Source organism: Chinchilla lanigera, unplaced genomic scaffold (genome assembly GCF_000276665.1).
Source record: "Chinchilla lanigera isolate Chin_1 unplaced genomic scaffold, ChiLan1.0 scaffold00043, whole genome shotgun sequence".
NCBI lineage: Eukaryota > Metazoa > Chordata > Mammalia > Rodentia > Chinchillidae > Chinchilla > Chinchilla lanigera.
The window spans coordinates 9,943,374-9,962,437 of NW_004955444.1; the positions used below are offsets into that span (position 1 = coordinate 9,943,374).

General features: G+C 44.1%; 1 protein-coding gene across 8 annotated transcripts in view; it reads right to left on the reverse strand.

Annotated features, from left to right (window-relative positions):
* Positions 1-19,064, reverse strand: part of Sulf1 (sulfatase 1) — a 164,596-nt gene that overhangs the window by 41,040 nt on the left and 104,492 nt on the right. For all 8 annotated transcript variants that reach the window (XM_013518198.1, XM_005392113.2, XM_005392114.2 and 5 more), the window contains 2 exons: positions 10,200-10,351; positions 7,583-7,752 (listed from right to left, as the gene is read on the reverse strand). In XM_013518198.1, the coding sequence (XP_013373652.1) occupies positions 7,583-7,752; positions 10,200-10,351 (322 nt within the window). The remainder of the gene's footprint in view (positions 1-7,582; positions 7,753-10,199; positions 10,352-19,064) is intronic.

Genomic DNA, 19,064 nt, shown 5'->3' on the forward strand with positions numbered 1-19,064 from the left:
GTGTGGCCCTGCCTCACTCGGGGGAAAGCGGAAGTTGCAGTAAATTAGGAGCCTCACCCTGGACTCCCAGGTTTACAGAATGACACATGCTGAATCTGGCTTATATTAACAGGGAGAGTTCAGGGCCTGTTGTCAAAGCTGTCCTCCCCTCTCCTTTTATTTTTCTCCATTTCTCGATATGGGAGATGACCTCCAGGTTTGGAGATGACGTCGCAGGTGGAATCCCAGCGGGAGGCCGGGAGCGGGGTGTGCATTTGCCTTTTAGAGGAAGACAAACTGCCACTGCCTCCCCAGAACAGCAGCTGTTCAGGACCTGCAGGTGGAAGGTGGCCAGTCGCTGGGATTGACAGTGTTGTTGAAAAGCGATCTTGTGCCAAAGACCTGTGGTTGCCTCCTGCTGAGGTCTGCCACATTCCTTAAAGATGCAGCCTTCTGTCCTCCAGTGATAATTAAGGCTTGCTCTCCCAGCTAAGGATCGACTTAAAATTATTCAAACAGGGCCTGGAGCTGTCAGCTGGAACACAAGCCACTGAAAGGCTCTGGGAACGGTTTTAGGTTAAAGTGGAAAAACGACATATTCAGTTATCCTGGAATGCCTCTGAATCAGAGCCAAATTTTCATCCTAACTCTGCTACTTAGTTTGTGATTCTGGGTAGGTTCTTCCTGGTTTAAGGCCTAGTCTCCTCATCCATATAGTGAGAATGACACTTTGAAGAGCTCTTGTGAGGGTTGAGAGGGATTTCTGTGACACTAGAGAGTTAGTTATGGGCCCGTATCAGCCCCTTCGACAGGTAGGCAGGAGAGAGCTTCACAGCTCACGAGAGCGTCTTTCTTCCACTTCACAAGTGAGAAGTCAACGTGCAGAGACGTGACAGCTCTCAGCGGAGGTTCCTTGATGTCACACTGACCTGAGTCCCGATCCACGGTACCACAAAGCACCTCAAAACGCCAGCCACGGAAAGAAGGGAAGCACACACTTCATCTCCCAAGAGTAAGTCCTCCAAATCCGAGCCTCCCTCCCAACTTAAAATGTAGTGGAGCAGGTGTGGTGGTACACGTGGGCAGTGCACACTTGGGAGACTGAGGCAGGAGAATTACAGGCTCAGGGCCGGCTGGGCTGCAGAGAGACCCTGCGGGTAAATAAATAACAGTAACTGCTGCTTCCCACTCACTCACCGCTCAATGCAGGCTTTTGCTGCAAATACGGAACAAACTCTGACCCTGGTCCAAGCCACGATGAATGGAGCACTGAAAAGATGGGTAACACTGGCTGGTGCTAAAATTGAGGGGACAAAAGGCTGGACAGTCATTTTTCAGTTTCCGTTGCTTTCTTAGAAAAAAAATTCTGCCAGGTGTGGTGTGGCATGCGGTGTGGCTCCCCAGCTACATGGGAGGCTGAGGTAGAAGAGTTACAAACTCCAGGTCAGCCTCGGTAACTTTCTGAGATCCTGTCTCAAAATACAAAAGAAAAAGGGGTAGGATGGGGATGTCACGCAGTGGTACAGCGCCTCTGGGTTCCCGCCCCAGGATGGAAAAAAATAATTTTGCAGGGGTGGGCCCTCCGACCTGACCAGCTAAACCGTCTGATATCTTTGCCTGTCTTCCGTCACTGCTCGTTTGCATCTATTACTTAGCGCACTGGATCACAGATACCGATCACTGCATTTTAAGTTCAGTCTTCACCATTACGGCACTTTTGTGTGTGTGTGGGGTGGTGGTGGTGATTTTCTTTCCAGCATTGCTTATTGAGAAAAAAGAGGAATCAGAATTCAGAAAAAAACCAAAATCCATAATGTCACTTTTCTTTTTGATGAGTGTTTAGGAGACTAACTTACTGCCAAAGAATAGTCTCAAGAAATACACATGTTATATATTAAAGCCATTTCTAGGGAGTTGCAAAAACTTAGTGGTTCGTTTTCACTGCTGATGGCCTTTGCTGTCATTCCCGTGAAAATTAATATGTCTCTGTGCATTGTATTTGAACATTTTTTTCATTTGTTATTTAGTCTCCAACAACAGCAAAAGCCCTACTGATCGAAGCCTTAAAGGACCCTGGGAGCAGGATTATCATTCACTGAGAAGTGACACGGGTCTCAATTCCCAGAACAAGCCAGTTGTACAGATTTAAGACACACTCAAAGCCTTAAACTGGAAAGTCTGTACTGAATTTCCCAAGCCACTGTCTTTGTTTTCACTAAAATTGAACATATTTAATTGATTTTATGGACATATTTCTTACCTGACTGCAAATGTCTTTAGGTAGGTAACATTTGAATGCATGCAGAATATGACCACATCCTCTTAATTAGAGACATACAATAAAAATAGTTTAAAGAGCCTTTTGATGACGCTGAGCTACCAATTAGAACCGAGCGAGCCCCCAGGACCCAGCTCTGATACTCACTGAGGAAATGTGTGTGTCGGGGGACGAACTAGGTCTGAGGTTTGGTTCTAGCGTTGGTCCTAATGATTCATAGGACCTGGACAAAGACACTGGGCTTTCGTTAAAAAAAAAAAAGTCCAAAAAACAGACTTTCAGCTTTCATTTTTAATTTTAAAACATTATGGAATTAGAGTATCTCTGGATGTCCTTTACCTTTGTGAAACTTCTTGTTTAAATATTTTGAAACAATCTTAACAGATGTTTTAATGGCAGCTAGCTGGTGAGATTAACATTACTCAAGTGATAAATAAAAATAAATTAGGCAACTCCCATGTCAGGAGCCAAGCCCACCAGGCCTCGGGAGGTGGAGATGAAACCCTTTGGTTTCTGCTTCAGGACAGAGCTGCCTCGCACAACTCCAAGGCACCTTCCCTGTGGCATTCTATTGGAACGCTGCCCCCCAGCCTTGTGCAGTTGAACTTCGGGGACTGGGTAAGCAGAGGTATCATAGTAAAGGCAAGAGAGAAGAATAAAGTAAGACTACAGAAGGGGGAGCAGTTAGCTCTGCCCAAATTAGAAATTTGCACAAACAATTTAGAATGTGTCACCTTCAACTGTCTGCCGCCTTTTCATATATTTGTGGATGAAAAGAGATAAGAGTAAAATTCTGTTTAAGGCAAGGCATTTTCTCCTCAGTGTTAGCTAACATGGGAGAAAGTTGAAAACTTTTGTGCTGTGGCCTACGCAGAGGCATGTTCACTTTGCTATCCTGTGTAACCAGAAGCTCTATTTTCACAATAATCCCTACCAGTTAGCAGAAATGGGTTATTCTACCAAGACTTTAGGCTCCGCTTGAACCTCTATGTCTTCACTTGAACCTCTATGTCTCAAGTACAGTTAGCAGCAACTGTTGAAACGGGACACCCCTCCCCCAAGGTGTCAGGGACATAGAGGGGGTGATAAGCAACTTCCCTGGGGCTGTGCTATTCCATTCCTGAGGAGGAAGGAGAAGTAGGTGAGGCTATGCACCTTTAATGCTACTGGAAGAAGCACTTACTGAGAAGTCTGGTAGGGTCCTGGCCATAGTGAAGGGCTCCATGGTAAGGATCACTGTAGGGATTTTTATTCTTTTGAAAGTGCTGGGGATCAAACCCATGGCCTTGAGCATGCTAGGCAAGCACTCCACCACTGAGCCACACTCCCTGTCCCCATTGTGTGTATGTTTATGGTAAAGGCTTCCTCAGATTTCTCAGAGGCCACGAGTGGCTGAGCGGCTGTGTGATTCCACAGTACTCCCGTGTGACCAATAATCTGTCTTCACGCTTAGCTGGTGGGCATAACCTCTCCCTTCAGTCTGCAAAGCCAACCTGCCACGCTGAACTGGCTTCCTGCCTTTGTTGGGAACGGCAGCCTCCATGGAAACACGATACATTCACTCCAGGCTGTGAGGGTCAGATAGCCATAACCCAGGGCTGGATGAAAGGGATCGGATGAGGCCTGACCACCAAGGAAGAAGACCTAGAGCAACAGGGCACATTATTAGCTTCCCTGCAACGGGAGCGTCTACAGCTCCTTGCTGCTTCCCAGGGCCTGCCAAGTCTTTCCGCACAGTACTTAACTTCTTGCATCCCGTTGCTTAAATGTGTTGCTCATGTTTTCGCCGAGGCCGGCCATTCAGTAGCTGGGCGCACCACAATCGGCAGCTTGTCTGCAATTTGTCTCACTGCTTTTGTCTGAGGTCTGAACTCTGAACCTGCGCGCCCACGAGCTGCCGCATGGGAGGCACACTCCCTCCCTCCAGCCCCTTCCACCCGCTGCAGCCGAGGGACCTTCACAGCAGAGATGACAGGAATCCAAGGCTCCAGAACCTGCCGGGGACTCAGCGGCTCTCCACACCCTACGTGCACAAAGCCCGAGAGTGAGAGGCAAAGAGAAGCTGAATTATCCCCCACCAACCACGTGAATTTCCATTTTTTGTGAGAAACAGTGTTCTCCCTCCACACACATGAGCACCTGGAAGAGATAACACAGCCTCCACTGCTGCTCATCCTGTCTGTCTAGTTTAAATGGCCAGATGTAGAGGCTCATCGTGACGTAGTCTTAGCTCGTCAAGAGGTCCGCCATGCCACAGCGGACAAGCAGCCCCTCGTCAGTGCCCTACCTGCCTCTCCTAAACCTCAACTTGGACTGTACGGAATCCCACTTTTTGTAGATCAGAAAAGATCATACATAGGCAGCTATGTATAGTTCACCTTAACAGAAAAGATCAACAAGATTAATATTTATGGGGTAACTGCTATGAGATAAGAAGACAGGCTTGTTTACCTGGAAAGCCTGAATACTTTCCCTCTGCCATGTGTAAGTCTTGCTCTATAAAATCAATGGTAAAAAGGGGCTGGGGATTTAGCTCAGCGGCAAAGCGCCTGCCTGGCAAGCGCAGGGTTGTGAGTTCGGTTCCCGGTACCGGAGAAAAACCAAAAAAAAAAAAATCAATGGTAAAGATACAGCAGGTTCACTGTTGTCCCCCCCTCCCCATTCCAGGAATCGAACTCACAACCTTATGCTTGCCAGGCAGGCGCTGTGCCGCTGAGCTAAAGCCCCAGCCCCCGGCAGGTTCACTGGAACTAGGAAGGAACAACTGAGTCTATTTGTATGTGGAAAATATCACATCCCCTCATTTTTTGTTACTACCGTGTTTACTGACCTCCGGTGACTCTGTGTTTACAGTTACATACACACTGAAGTTCAGTATCTTGCTGTTTCTCTTTTAAGCTTTATCCTCTGCTCCTTAATTTGCACACCATTCCCCAGTTCAGGGTCATGTTAGATTTCCCACTTTTATGGTGATTCTTGACTTCGCCATACCCAGTCCCTGCAACTCTCTACCTAAGGTCTGCAGAATCTCTCGCAAACATTCTCCCTATCCACTGAGGACCCTCTGAATACCTCTTGGTCCATGAAGTTTTTCTAGTTTTCCCAAAAGATGTGAATGCTTTTTCTTTCAAAGCCCCACAGCTCCATGAAAGCCCACCCAATTCTTGCCACGGTTGGTCCTACTGGTGATACGGCTGTTTAGACACTTCCTCCTCTTCCCTCTAGAAGAGGGGTCATGGCAGAATTATTCTATTAAGGATCAAACAGTAAATATTTTCAGCTTTGTTGGTCATATGGTATCTGCCACAACTACTGCATTTGGTTCTTGGATCCTGAAAGCAGCTAGAAATGATACATACATGAGTGAGCACATCTACGTTTCCATAAAATTTTATACCCAAAATCTGGTGGCGAGCTGGGTTCCGAAAATGGGCCCCGGTGTGCCAAGCCCTGTCCAAAGTCATTGGTTCCTAATGCTAACACTGTATCTTCCTGAGGACTCTCTCTCCTCTGAGCTGTACAGTGACACACGCAGCACTCATCAATCCTAGTGGAACAAAATGCAATCTGGAATTGGTGAAATCAGAGGGGCCCTCCTCAAAGCTATTGTTTGGGGCCCTGAGAACTGTGCAGGCTCCTCTCCTCACACAGTTGTTTTCTATCCATGCAGCAGGGCTCTGAGAACCTCTTGACCTGCGCCTGATTTTCCTTGCCCGGAAGCTTCAAAGGCAGGCTGACTTCTAAGGAACCATAAAACACCATATATGATCAACCCCTTCTCCTCGAGCTCAGGGGCCCACCTGTCAGGCGTATGGTTGTAGACTGTTACCTTAGGCTGGGCTTCCACTAATACAATAAAGGAAGGTCCACAAAGTGTCCTCTGATTAAAAAAAAGGGGGTGCGGGGAAAGGAGGGTTTTGGGTATTGAAGAAACCTGCAAGACCTTTTCCATTCCCTGAGTCAGCTGGCTACTAAATTTGTAACTGAGCCCGAGCAGAGAGCTGGTTTCATTCATGAATTTATTTGCAGGGTTATATGTAGGGTGAGATTTTCAGAGCCTTATGTTTCTGCCCCGGGAGTAGATTTCAAAACACAATGGCTCATCTAGACCCGATTTTCCAGGTGCTGGGGAAACCTCCTTTATATACTAACCATATTTCATGCAATAAAATACTTTCATCTTCCAACTTCTGGGGTCTGGGCTTCACATATACTTTTAGTTCCTGTCAAAGTTCAGCTTAGACCTTCTTTCTAGTCTGAACCACTTGATGTGTGTGAGGAATGACCCATATACTCCTAACTAGGAATCATCAGTCACTGCGCTTTAATAAAATCAAAATCAAAACATAAAGAAAAAGGTCTCCAAGATCTGGCAACTACAGTGCCTTCAGTGGTTACTTACTGGTTTTTCAGAAAGTTCTTTCTACCAGGGATCTTGTCTAGAAAATCCCTCTGGATGCATACGGGTGGTGGTTATTTAAACACAAGTAGATTAAGAAGCAATTCTGGAGTTTTAGTGATTAAAGAGAACAGATATCAAGTCCCTGTGCCCTGCCTTTCTGACGGGAAAGCTTCCTGCAGAGCCAGTATCTGTGCGGAAGACGGCCTGTTGGTTACAGTGGTTGGAAAGAAACTGTGCTGCGGGTCAACAAAATCACGTTCTTCCCGGCGAGATATCTAGACGTTTCCACCCTCGGCTGGTGAGAAGTATCAGCACACCACAGCTGTCTTCTCCCTTTTCAGTCCTCTCCTCTGCGCCTCCCGCCCCCTCCCGCCAGACTCCCGCCTCTCCGAGAGAAACACTGGGTTATTTTAAAGCCGCGACCTCAGAAGGCCTCCCGGGCAAGCCACTCAAGCCACCTCTGCAGCCATTCTAATTGCACATCTGCAGCAAAGCTGCTCCAGCATTCCCCCGGAAAATAAACTCATGCTTCTACAGCCAGACCTGGGTGGCCCCTCCGCTGCTAGGAAAGGCATGCCATTTGACAATTACTATTAGACCCGACTCGTGAATATTATCTAAGACAACAAAAGGAAACTCAAGGTGAAAACTGCCCCCATTCACCCGAAGTGTGCCTCTCCCTTTTCAGTTACTTGTAAATGTTCCAAATGTGAGTCCTAATCACACCACCCGGCCAGGGCCCCGCCTTTCAGACAAGCCCGTTCTGCGGCCCGCCCTGAGGTTATCATCTGGTCCCATGGCCGCTGGCGTGGCTGTCTTGTGGCTCCGCAGAGTGAAAGGAAAGGGAGGGAATGGGAGTATCAGGGTGGAGAGCGAAGGAAAGGGCCGCATTTGGCAGGGAGCAGCGCTGACGAGTTACTCACATGTGCTGGGAGGCATTGGGATACAGTTTTGAAAACTGTGGGGCTGAATCCTCTGGGCCGTGGGGCGCGGCGTGGCTGATCACCATCATAATGGGCCTATGGGGATACATTCTCTTAGACATTTTGAAGTAATTAATGCTGTCGTTAGTGATTAAGTCTGTGAAGTAGTCCTGAAACATACATTTGACACAAAACAAAAATTACAAAAGGTGACATTCATCAGTTCACATTTGAATACTGCTTTCCTCAGAAGCAACTCACGGAGTGAGGAGATAAAATCTAAGCAGGAAAGAAAATGATACCTCCCAGGGCAGCCAAAGACCTTCAAGAGAAAATCAGTTGCCAGCCAATTTCTAAGGTTGCTGGCTTCCTAACATGCAAAAAAAAAAAGTATTTTAAGTAATGCCCAATTTACCAATTAGGGAAGAAGAAAGACAAATTATGTTTGCCCAAGATAATGACCAGACCTGGCAATACAAGTGCTAGAACACATGAAACACCGGATACATATTTCATTCTCAGGTTTCACTGATGTAATTCGTTGGCAAAAAATTTAATTACTTCAAGGGCAGGAAGCACCCACACCCACTTCAAGTTCAGTTGGAGAACTCACACACACAAACACACGTACACACAAGTGGACAAATACACAAGGACGGATCTTTTCTTCCAATCAAAAATGCACCTGTGGGAATATCACAGCATTGCTAAGCAAAGTCAAGGCCAAAATCCAGAAGCACAGAGGAAAGCTGCGGCATTTTATCAACTAATTTACTTGAAACACTTAAATATGGGGAGTGGCTGATTTCCTACAGACTGTGCTGTGTTAATTGCACAACGAAAGCGATACAGCTGCTGGGATTAGAGGTTGACTTGCTAATAAAACGACTTAACCCCTAGTCAGGGGGCTGATGCAAGTTGTACAGGGGAGGGAGGAAACGGAATGAAAAGGAAAGAAAACATGAAAATTTAAATCAAACCACCTGCTTCCTCTAAGTGTGTATCATTGGCCTGGAGCTCCAGGATAAACTTTACTCAGAGAGTCCCGGCAATGTTCACAATATCAAAAATTCCAGCCATGAGCAGTCACATGTTGTGGATTTAAGGACCGGAACAGCTGCAAAAGCAATGCTAGAGGGACAAATCTGTGTCACATGTTGTTGCTAGGACAAGTCCACAGGCTGTCCCCTACTTCCATGAGGGTGTCTGTTTAATTTCTTTCCTCACTCCAAAAAAAAAAACCACATATATTCTTTTCAGACACAGTTGTCTTTGACACTTAATCAGCTGTGATAATGAGCAAGTTACGCTGATTTAGTATTTGGAGAGAAGCTTGATTACTTTGCTCTCCTTAGAACAACAGGGAATGAAAGGTTAATAGCTTGAACAAGGAGCCTGAGAAGCATCCCTACAGATAGAAATTGGTAATGGTGACAATTAGTGCATGTGGTACACACTGTTTTCAAACTGTGATTGTACCCACAACTGGGGAAATGACCCAGGGCCCACAATGGGCAGGACTGCTCTAGGCGGCTTTTTGTTCTTAAAAAATTAGAAAGTTGCTCCAGTCTGCCTCAAAGGTCCCTGCCACTCTCAGCTTTGATGAGTGTAGAAGCCTATTTAGCGATGTTTGTGAATTCATTTGCATTCATTGTTTTCTAAAGGGTATGGAAGATCAGGATTTATATCTTATCTCCCTCTCAGGTCCTTGTGCTCAAATCAGGCCAAGCATAAACACAGCAATGTGCCAACAACATTAAATTAATTCCATCCTCTGCTTCTACCAAGTTCTCTACCCCGTCAGGAAGGGCTGCTAGAGAAAGCCAATTCTTGACTTCCTTTAGGTAAATGAGGAAGAGATGGGTATGGCCGGAAGGGAAAGCAGGGCAGGAAATACCAGGTAACTTAGCAGGCTACATTCAAAGATATTTTACCCTTTGTACTTATGATCCGAAAAAACTTTCAGTAAGAAATTGTACCACCTTTGTGAATTTGTACGTCAACCCTAGGATCTGCTTGTTAGGGAACCATGGGGCATGTCACCTTCAGTTTCTATGATGTGATTTAGAAATTCAAAGATTGATAGCCTTCAAGACTTTTGTGGACGCTCACTGCCATGGGGCAGATGTGCCTGTCACATACGCCAAGCTTGGTGGGACAGGAGTAAGAACAAGAAATGCGGTTTATCAACCTTTTACTGTTGCACTTGTCTGCTCATTTTTTTACATTTAAATCTGCAGCCACAGACAAAATATGCTTTCATTCCACTGAAAAGCAAAACAGTACAACGATGAACATCTGATTATGTGGACAAGTCCTCCAGAAAGAGAGGAAAACAAAAATTATTACAAGACAGAACAGAGGATCTATCATTTCCTTGATGATACTTTCATCAAAAGCTGATTGCCTTTACACTAATGAGGGGGGATCATTATACAGAGGCACTGTGCCTTTAGAATCTTTTTCCTGCTGGACTTGAAAATTACCTTAAAATTTCTTATTCTAACATTGTGAGAACATAGAAGCCAATCTTGTGGATAGTTTAACTCCCTGAAAATGGCTTTCCCCCATTAAGCACAAAGTAAATTGATGCAGTGTAAAAGTGCCCGAAAATTACCTTTGCATAATCAAATCCATGCTTTTCTTTGATGCCATTGCGACAAACAGTGTAATTATAGAAACGAGAATTCTTGATTAATCCAAGCCATTCTCGCCACCCAGGAGGGATGTAGCTGCCATTATATTCATTGAGGTATTTTCCAAAAAAGGCTGCAATGGAAAAAAAGGGTTACTTTCTCATGCAAAATGATTAAGCACAAATAAATGCATAAATTTGAAATGATGACTTGAAGAAGGGACGGAGAAATGAAAGTTAATCTAGGCAACAGCCATGCCAAAATATTAGTGGGATATAGCACTCCAGTCCTTTGGCAAAGTGACATACCCACATTTTCCTTTTGAATAAATACAAGTAGCACTGAGGTACATGAATTATAGTTCAATAAATCACCATAATTATTATAACGCTCTGGGGAATCTATTTCTTATGGTCTTCCTGGAATGAAACCAGAATATGTTCTTTTGTTAAGTGAATGTAACCATCAAGAGAAGTAGCCAGGGTGAGATTCGGGGTGCTACTGTTCAGCAAGTATTAAAAAACTGTAAGTTCTGCTCTTGGGGCAAAACAAATTCCCTAACGTACTGTTTGAGAGTTGTGAATTATAAAAACACTATTGAAATCCTCATCTCGGTTTTCACATATCCAAACAAAATGTTTTCCAAACCAAGAAATGGTGGTAAAATCCATTTTTATGGATATGGTCAGGGTTTTCATTGTCACTTTGCATTTTTATGTCATGGCTGGTTATGTTTATATGTATTTTATGGACATACATATCTATTATTGATAATAAACTCTGGTAACAGAGTTATATGCTGATTACTCAGCTTCATAGAATGATTGTGTGATAGAAGTTTACGTGCCACAAAGACCCCACTGCTCACTGAGAAGGCCCCTGGAAGGACTTCGCATTGCTAACTTTGGTGTGCCACATCTAAGAAACGATCCCTTCTGAGGGAAAGACTGTGAACGTGATCCTTTGCAAGAGACGACAATACGAAAGGGAGGAAAGGGAAAGAAAGGAAGATTGAGACCTCAGAAACAAAATAGGTTGCATACTGACGTCAAATACCTCATAGATATCAGAAGAGTGGAAAACATGCATTATTGGGACAGTTTTGAGAAAGAGCATTCTATTTGTAATTCTGCTGGTTACACTAAGAAAACAGGTTTAAAAAAGCATGATTCTAGGTAAACCTAAACGTTTGGTGAGTGTATTTAACCAGACAATTTTATTTCATATTATGTACGTACAAGGATAGGTAGATATACATGTCGGTGTGCGTGCGTGTGTGTGCATAGACACACACGCACACACACACACCGATACATACATCTGTACATGTAGGCAAATTTTAGGTTTCTGATTTTTATAAGACTTCAACCTTTCATTTTGGGAGAGACCATGTCCTGTGGCCAGCCAGATGCTAGTTCCTTCCAGCTCCTTCCAGCTCCACGAAGCAGGTTTTATGGGTGCTTCTGTGTGTGCTCGTGGCACATGGTAATAGTACCAGGAAGGCTGGCTTTGGGCGATCACGTAGATCGCAGAAGAATCAAAGCACTTTATTGGCATCAGTCTGAGAAGCACACACATCTGACTCTTTAACTTCTCCAGTGATAGACTTGGCAGTGTTTATTTGTGTATTGAATATTCACTTATGTTTTGAATCTGACTGAGTGAACCACTGGAGCAGTCAGCCGGCCAAAGGCCCGGTGCTTAAGGATTCCGCCCGCTCCCCAAGCAGACTGATGGGTACAGGGCCAAGTGCCACAGGGTGCTGCCCATCAGGATTGTCCTCTGCACTGACCAGGCGCAAGAGGAATGTGTCCTGTCTTCAGAGGATACTCGACCTTTTCACATGGAACCACAAGATCATTTTCCTGTTTTGACAAAATTTAACATGACTCGCAGTCACAGGCAGCAGACCAGGGCTACGCCCTACCAGTGGCTAGTGCTGAAGGGGGCAGTTTCCTGGAGACTTGTTCTTCATAACCGCGGGCTGGCTGCCTTCGGCCTTCTCCTCGTCCCCAGAGGTTTATCCCATTTTTCTGTCCTTTTGTTTTCAAAGAGGGAAAAGAGCGGAGTGATTTAGAATAGAAATCCTAGAGCCAGCCTGCCCGGGTTCAAATCCTGGCTCTGCTACTCGCCAGCTCTCCACCCTTTCCTGATGAGAACACAGTAATAGCGGCAGGGCTGCTGTGAGGACAGAATGAGTCAGCTCCTATGTGGAGCACTTAGAGGAGAGTCTGGCAGGCACCTAACGAGGGCTGATTAGGAGCTGCTACCCCCGATAGGACCGTTAGCATCGGCATTATCACTGCACTTCCCATGCTCGTCTTCTAATTTTAAGATGGTCTGCCACCCTGCATCATGCAGAAATCTCACGCTGGAGTTTTCATTGTGCATCTGGAAACGTCCCTTGAGAGATGACATACTTTTTTTTTTTTTGCTCACTAGTTTGACTTATTTTGTGGAAACAAATCCCCCCACATTTGCCTTACATTTTCCTGCTTAGTCGGTTCTAAAATTTTTTCCTGCTACTCTTAAGTGATTTTTCCACTTAAAGCAGCCACATCCAGTCATGCTTAACCGTTCCTCATTGTTTTACTTTTTAGGTTATTGTGCACTATTTTCTGCCCATTGCCATGGCTATTACCCTCTGCCCTAATCCTTTCCTTATAAATGACTCCTGCAAGCCTCCTCGCAGCCCTTGTTACAGGCCTCAGAAGTCTCTCCAGGTTTTCGCTGTCTTTGTGTTAATGGAGTGTGAAAAATGTACTCAGGATTGCAGATGTGAAGCTCATTCCAGAGAGAGGGGCCCCGGCGTCAAGATCGGCACCCAGGGCTGTCGGCCCCACTCACGGTGGCCTCTCTTCTTGCCTGGTGACATTGAGACTCATTTGTAATCACCCCTGGCCTCTTTGGATATTACATTTCCTGGCAGCACTCTGCAATTGATTATCTGGGCTTCTAATTATTTTCCTCCAGATGTATTAAATCTCCTTCTCCCTCCCTAAGGTGAATTTTATTTTCTTGCCCATATTGCCGTTATGCCTACGGAGAGGTTATGGACAATTCAAAGAGTTTCTGTACTTCAGCTTTGACAATTCAAGTCAGCTGCCACTATCTGACATGACATTTCCCCGACCTTCTATGTCACTCTCTTCTGGATACCGCTGAACACTTCCCTTCGCAGCTGTTTAGGAAGGTGGTAGGAGACCGGGCGACAGGGAGACAGATAAGGAAGACACGATTGTAATTACTGTTGGCTGTGGGCCCTGACAGTTCTTTCCTGGTCTGCCAGTGACATAATCCTTAGAAAAATATCCTTGAACTATCTGAAGCAAAGGCATTCATTTTTAAGTCAGCAATACCAATTACAGAAATATCTGATGCTGCAGAGAAGTCAAACCTTATTTAATATACCAGATGATATATCAACTGTAATTTTACTTCATGTAATTGATAGATTCAGGTGACAGAATTCCACAGTAGTAACTACAAATACACGTAATTTTGAACCAAGTTAAAATTATTAGTTTGGTTTTATACATGAATTTGGTTTCCCTAACGGGGTTGTAAGTCTAATAAAGACCAAGATCTTACTTTATTACGCCCCAGTGTCAAATGTAATTTTGAACACATTGTGGTTCCATAAATTTGTGGTATACTTCATGTATATATACCTATCAAAAATCTATACTACCTAATCCATAAAAATAAGAACACTATTTTATTTTAAGTGAACTCTACAGTTAAACAAATTTCATACTAAAGAATAAATATGCGTGCTATCACTAATGTAAGTACATTCTGTAATATCAAAAGAGATGAAATTGGAAAATAGATTAAGTTGATTTGTTACAAAAGAACTCTTAACAAAGATTCCTTGCAAAGCTAGGCAGGATGGTGCATGTCTGAGGGCTGTCTGAAGTCCCAGCTACTTGGGAGGCTGATGCAAGATGACTGCTTAAGCATGGGGGTGCAAGACTAGCCTGGCCACCACAGCAAGGCCCTGCCTCAAAAAAAATCGAGAGTTATTGCAAATCTCTATTAAATGTTGCTCCTTCCATTCACGATATTAAGGAGAGTTACTGTGACTAAAATTTAATTCAAATGTGATTAAATTTTATATGTGTACTATGTGTTATAATTGTAACTTGAACACTATAACTTTTAACTGCATCAATATAGTAATTCCACTGAGTATAATAAAGTTGTGATATAATTTTGCACAGGAAAGAAAACTTAGGAATCATTCTGGGTCAATTTCTGCATTGTATAGATTGAAAAACCAGCCTAAGTCTGCGAAACAAGAGGAGGGTGGCACGGGCTGCGATTCCAGCTCCTTCAGCCTCTCCGTGGTGTTTTCTTCTTATACTCCATGCTGTCTCAACTGCGGACCACCTCTTCTATCTTAAAGTTTCGTGCTGTTTTGTATTAATGTCTATACCCTCATAAGAAATATACAATAATTTTTTTTTAGCAGATTCAGGTAGAACATTCATTTTCGCGGTGGATAATCCAATGTCATTCCCACTTCGCTTGTCAGAACAGGGTGCAATAGACACATCGCTGTTTTTTCCTTCTTTTTTTTTTTTTTTTTTGGTTTTTCTCCGGTACCGGGAACCTGTTTTTTCCTTCTTGAATGTTTATGCTGCTGTAGACTCATATTTTCCATGAGTAAAGTTAGAACAATTTAGGCTACAACCAACCCAAAAATATGCCTGAGTTGTGAAAGAGAAAAATCATGTCATGCGATGGTAAATATTGGATCAATTCAACTCATTTAAATCCATATATTCTGGATGCCTCCCAAAATAAGCCTCTCAGTAATTCATCTTCTCTGAGCTATTCTTCATAAAACTTACTACTGCTTTGTGCTTTTGTGTAGATGGATATTTATGCAGCATACATATTTCAGTTTCCTTCACTATTTTTCTTAGGTTTGCAGCTGAACATTCCAAATAATAGATTCATTATTAGGAAAGCAATAGAACGTTTATACTGTTATTTTCCCTCACTAGTTCAGTACCTCATAAATAATTATGTTGCTTAATATCTACTCACCAGTTCTTACAGTTTCCTAACATGCCTGCATCAGCCATAACATCACAAGGGGCACATATGGGACACATACACCTTCAAGGAGAGGTTTAATTTGCCTGATGGTTTCAGAGGGTTCAGTGTACGGCTGATTGGCTCCAGGGCAGGATCATTATGGTGGAAGTGCAGGCTGGAGCAAAGCTGCTTTGGCCATGATGGTAGTGAAGCAGAACACAGGGGAAGAGCTCCAAGACAGGCACACCCTCCAAAGGCAGGTCCCCAGTGACCCCCCTTCCATAGCGCCCCGCTTCCTAACAGCACACTCAGCTATGAGCATGGGGAATGAACCCACTGATGAGTGTAGCACCCACATGACCCACACATCTCTTTAGGAGTCTCTCAATTCAGTCAAGTTGACAATTAAGGTTAATGACACAGGCCTGTCATTCTTGTGTGCTTGTTTATGTATTTTCATTCAGGTCACTGTCCATAGCGCTATCAATAATTATTGTCACAGAAACATCTTTATATACTCATTGTCTGAGACACTTCAGTGTTTTCTCATTGAAGATAAATCTGAAGTATATAGGTCTTTATCACTGTCTTCTAATCTTTAATCCTGCTGAGTGTCTCAATCCTTGGGAAAAACCAGCCTTAGTTTTCCAGGAGCAAACCTGCGTCCCTTGGAGGAAACACCCTGGAAAAGAAGCAGGTTTGCGGGGCTTTGCGCCTGCCATCAGGGAAGCCTTCCAGTGTGCGCTGCATCCTGGCCTCACCCCACAGGTTAGGGCAGCGTGCTGGCGAGAGACTGGAGATTCAGGTCTTTGCACAGACGCTTCCCATGTTAGTGTCACTGGCACTTGACCAAGTCACTGTAATCTTGTGTCTGTACTTTTGTTCCTCTAAAAATAATGGAATGGAGCCATTGTGGCGGGCATAGTAATACTGAACAGCGTGCAGTGCTACAGCACGGTGACACTGAACACGTGACAGAATACGCTGTGCTTCTTCGCGCAACTGATTTGTTTTTTGTCCTGATGACCCAGTAAACTTTGCAATTATAGCGGAGTTTTTTGTTTTTTGCTTTCACCACAAGAAGCTTGTTTCTAAACATGCAACCTTTCCCTGCAACTCCATGGTATGTAGTTCGTACACCAATGCTTGCCTTGACTTTAATTATCTTATCCTTTGTTTCTGCTAAATCCATATTGTTCTGTGTCCTGTCATGTTTCCTGACCTCTGTAAGAGATTTTGGAAAAAGGCAGCAGAGAATAATAATTATAGAAATAGGCAAACAGAAAAAAAAAAGACTTTGTAGTCAGAAGTGCTAGGTTTATTCAACTGTTGACAGGCTGGTGACCTCAGGGAATTATCCTTCCTGAGCTTTGGTTCATCAAAAACCATGGTTTATTACCATGTTTTGGTAACATGGGTGAATCTTCCTTTGCAAGCTTGTCATAAGAACTAGGTGAACCAAGGTGCTCTGTGGTGATGCATGCCTATGATCCAGCACTCTTGGAGGCTAAGGCAGGAGGATTCCAAGTTTGAGTCCAGCCTGCATAACTTGGCAATTTAAAATGACCCTGGGTCAAAATAACAAATAAAAAGGGTTGGAGATGTAGCTGTATGTTAAGACCTGGGTTCAGTCCTTAGTGGAGTTTTTTTTTTTTTTTTTGGTCTTTTTGAGACAGCTTTTCACTATGCAGTTCAGGCTGAACTTGAACTCGTTTTGTAGCCTAGGCTGGCCTTGAGCTCGAAATGGTCCTCCTGCCTCAGCCTCCCAAGGGCTGGGATTACAAGTGTGTGCTACATGCTGGCTTACTGTATGTATGTGTGTGTGTGTTCTTTGTCTTTTTGAGAAATCCCCAGTATTGCACAAACCAAGCCAAACCAAACCGAACCAAACCCAGGTGGGATAACTTCAATAAAATGCTCGACACAAGAGTACATAAGAAACAATGGTACTTTCCCCCTTTCTCACCATCCCTGAGCTAGCTGAAACAACTTGGCACACCCTCTGTGACTAAGTCCTGGCAGGGCCCTGCCCCTCCCTGACCCTGTATTTTTTATAACAAACACTGTCCATGCCACGCTGATAGGACGAGAGACCTAGCCCTTGAGGCTCTGGGTCTGCTGTAGGGATTACATCCTAGGGAGCCTGGGAACTGGGAGACACAGTTTTCATACCACACTTCCCATGAGCACACAGTTTAGTGGTTAAAATCAGGAACCAGGCATTAGGGAACTACTTCTGCTTCTGCTCCTGAGCTGGCTACCCCGTATTTGAAACCCCACTTCAGTTATAAAACACAGCCAAGTACATTTGTTGTCTGTGAGCCCCACAGGGATAGCTGATGGATTTTTGCAAATTGCTTTAGTGCTCTCGGATGAAAGGTGCTGTAAGTTTAAATCACAATGTGAGAAAACACACTATGGCTCTCCGTAACCTCCCTGTAACCGAGTTTCTCTCCTAGGCAGAAACAAACATCCTGCAGATGGCAGGAGGAGCTACCTCTGTGAGCAGAGATCCTGAGATGCCCGTGCGTGGTGCTGCTATGGTACACACACCGATATATTCACCCATAAATAACAAGTAGTAAGTGCCCACGGGCGCTCTGCAAAAGTGCCAGTGACCATATATTTCCTGGTCCAGAGGGAAAGATTAATTTAATCTTTATAACAGATTTAAGAGAATATTTATTTGAAATCCTTTACTTTTAAGCTCTCAGGATAGAGAATCTGTAGGCCTGAAAATCATTTCCAATGAGTTTTCAAGATGACATCTTTGATTTTTATGAATTAGTCTAGGTGGTTCCGGATGGAAAACAAAACCAGAAACTCTATTTTTGTACTGCATCCTCTCCATCTACATTCTTATTTCCTTTCAAGGAGACACACTCTGAAAGCTGTAGGACAGCTGCCAGCGCTGGGAGAATGAGGGCTGAGAGGGTGTCACACAAACCTTGCAGCTCTTTCTCACTGACATTGGCTTGATGTTCACAGCTCTTCCTGAAAGAGGTCCCCAATTTCCAAGAGACCTACTAACCCAAAATATCATCTTGTCCTGTGTAAGTTAAACAGTGATACAGGTTTAGCAACTGGGCTGATTTCCTTTTCTAAAAGATGGAGGTGAACATCTGAGACGTAAAAATGATGACTTAAGCTAAAGCAACTCTCCAAGTCCTATTAATTATGTACAAATATGTAAACAAATCAGTAAGATGAACATCACTGGTTTACTCCCTTATTCGTTCAAATAGCAATAAATAATTTTGATCATCTACTGCGCTCCAGACCCTGAGATAGGTGCTAAACAGTTTGAAAACTGAGTAATTTCTCGTTTGAAACAGAAGGAATTTATCAGCATCTAAATAAAGCCTTAAGGTGTGTCACTGTCCCTGGGGACTTGAAAGGTACAGGTAAGGAGGCAAATGGAATAAGAACTGTTTATTTTTGGGTTATCCTGGAAAATTCCAACCGCTGGGTGCCCTGGTGGGTCCACTGAGAATCCTGGCTTTTCTAAGGGATCTGTCGTTGGTATATTTTTCATTATAAAAAGTAATTGCTGTGGCTGGAATATAGTTTGCTTCTTCTGAAAGTCATGCTGAAGTCGGACTGTCATTGTGGCCAGTGGTGGGAAGCAGGACTCTAAGAGGTGATTCATCCTTAGAAGGGATTCACTCCTTTCTCAAAGGAGTGGGTTAGGTACCTCAAGAGCAGGTCTTTACAAGGCGAGGCTGCCCCTTGTGCTGTCTCGCCTGCAGGGACTTGCTGGCTCTTCCACTATTAGCCGGACTATGACCCAGTACTAAAGC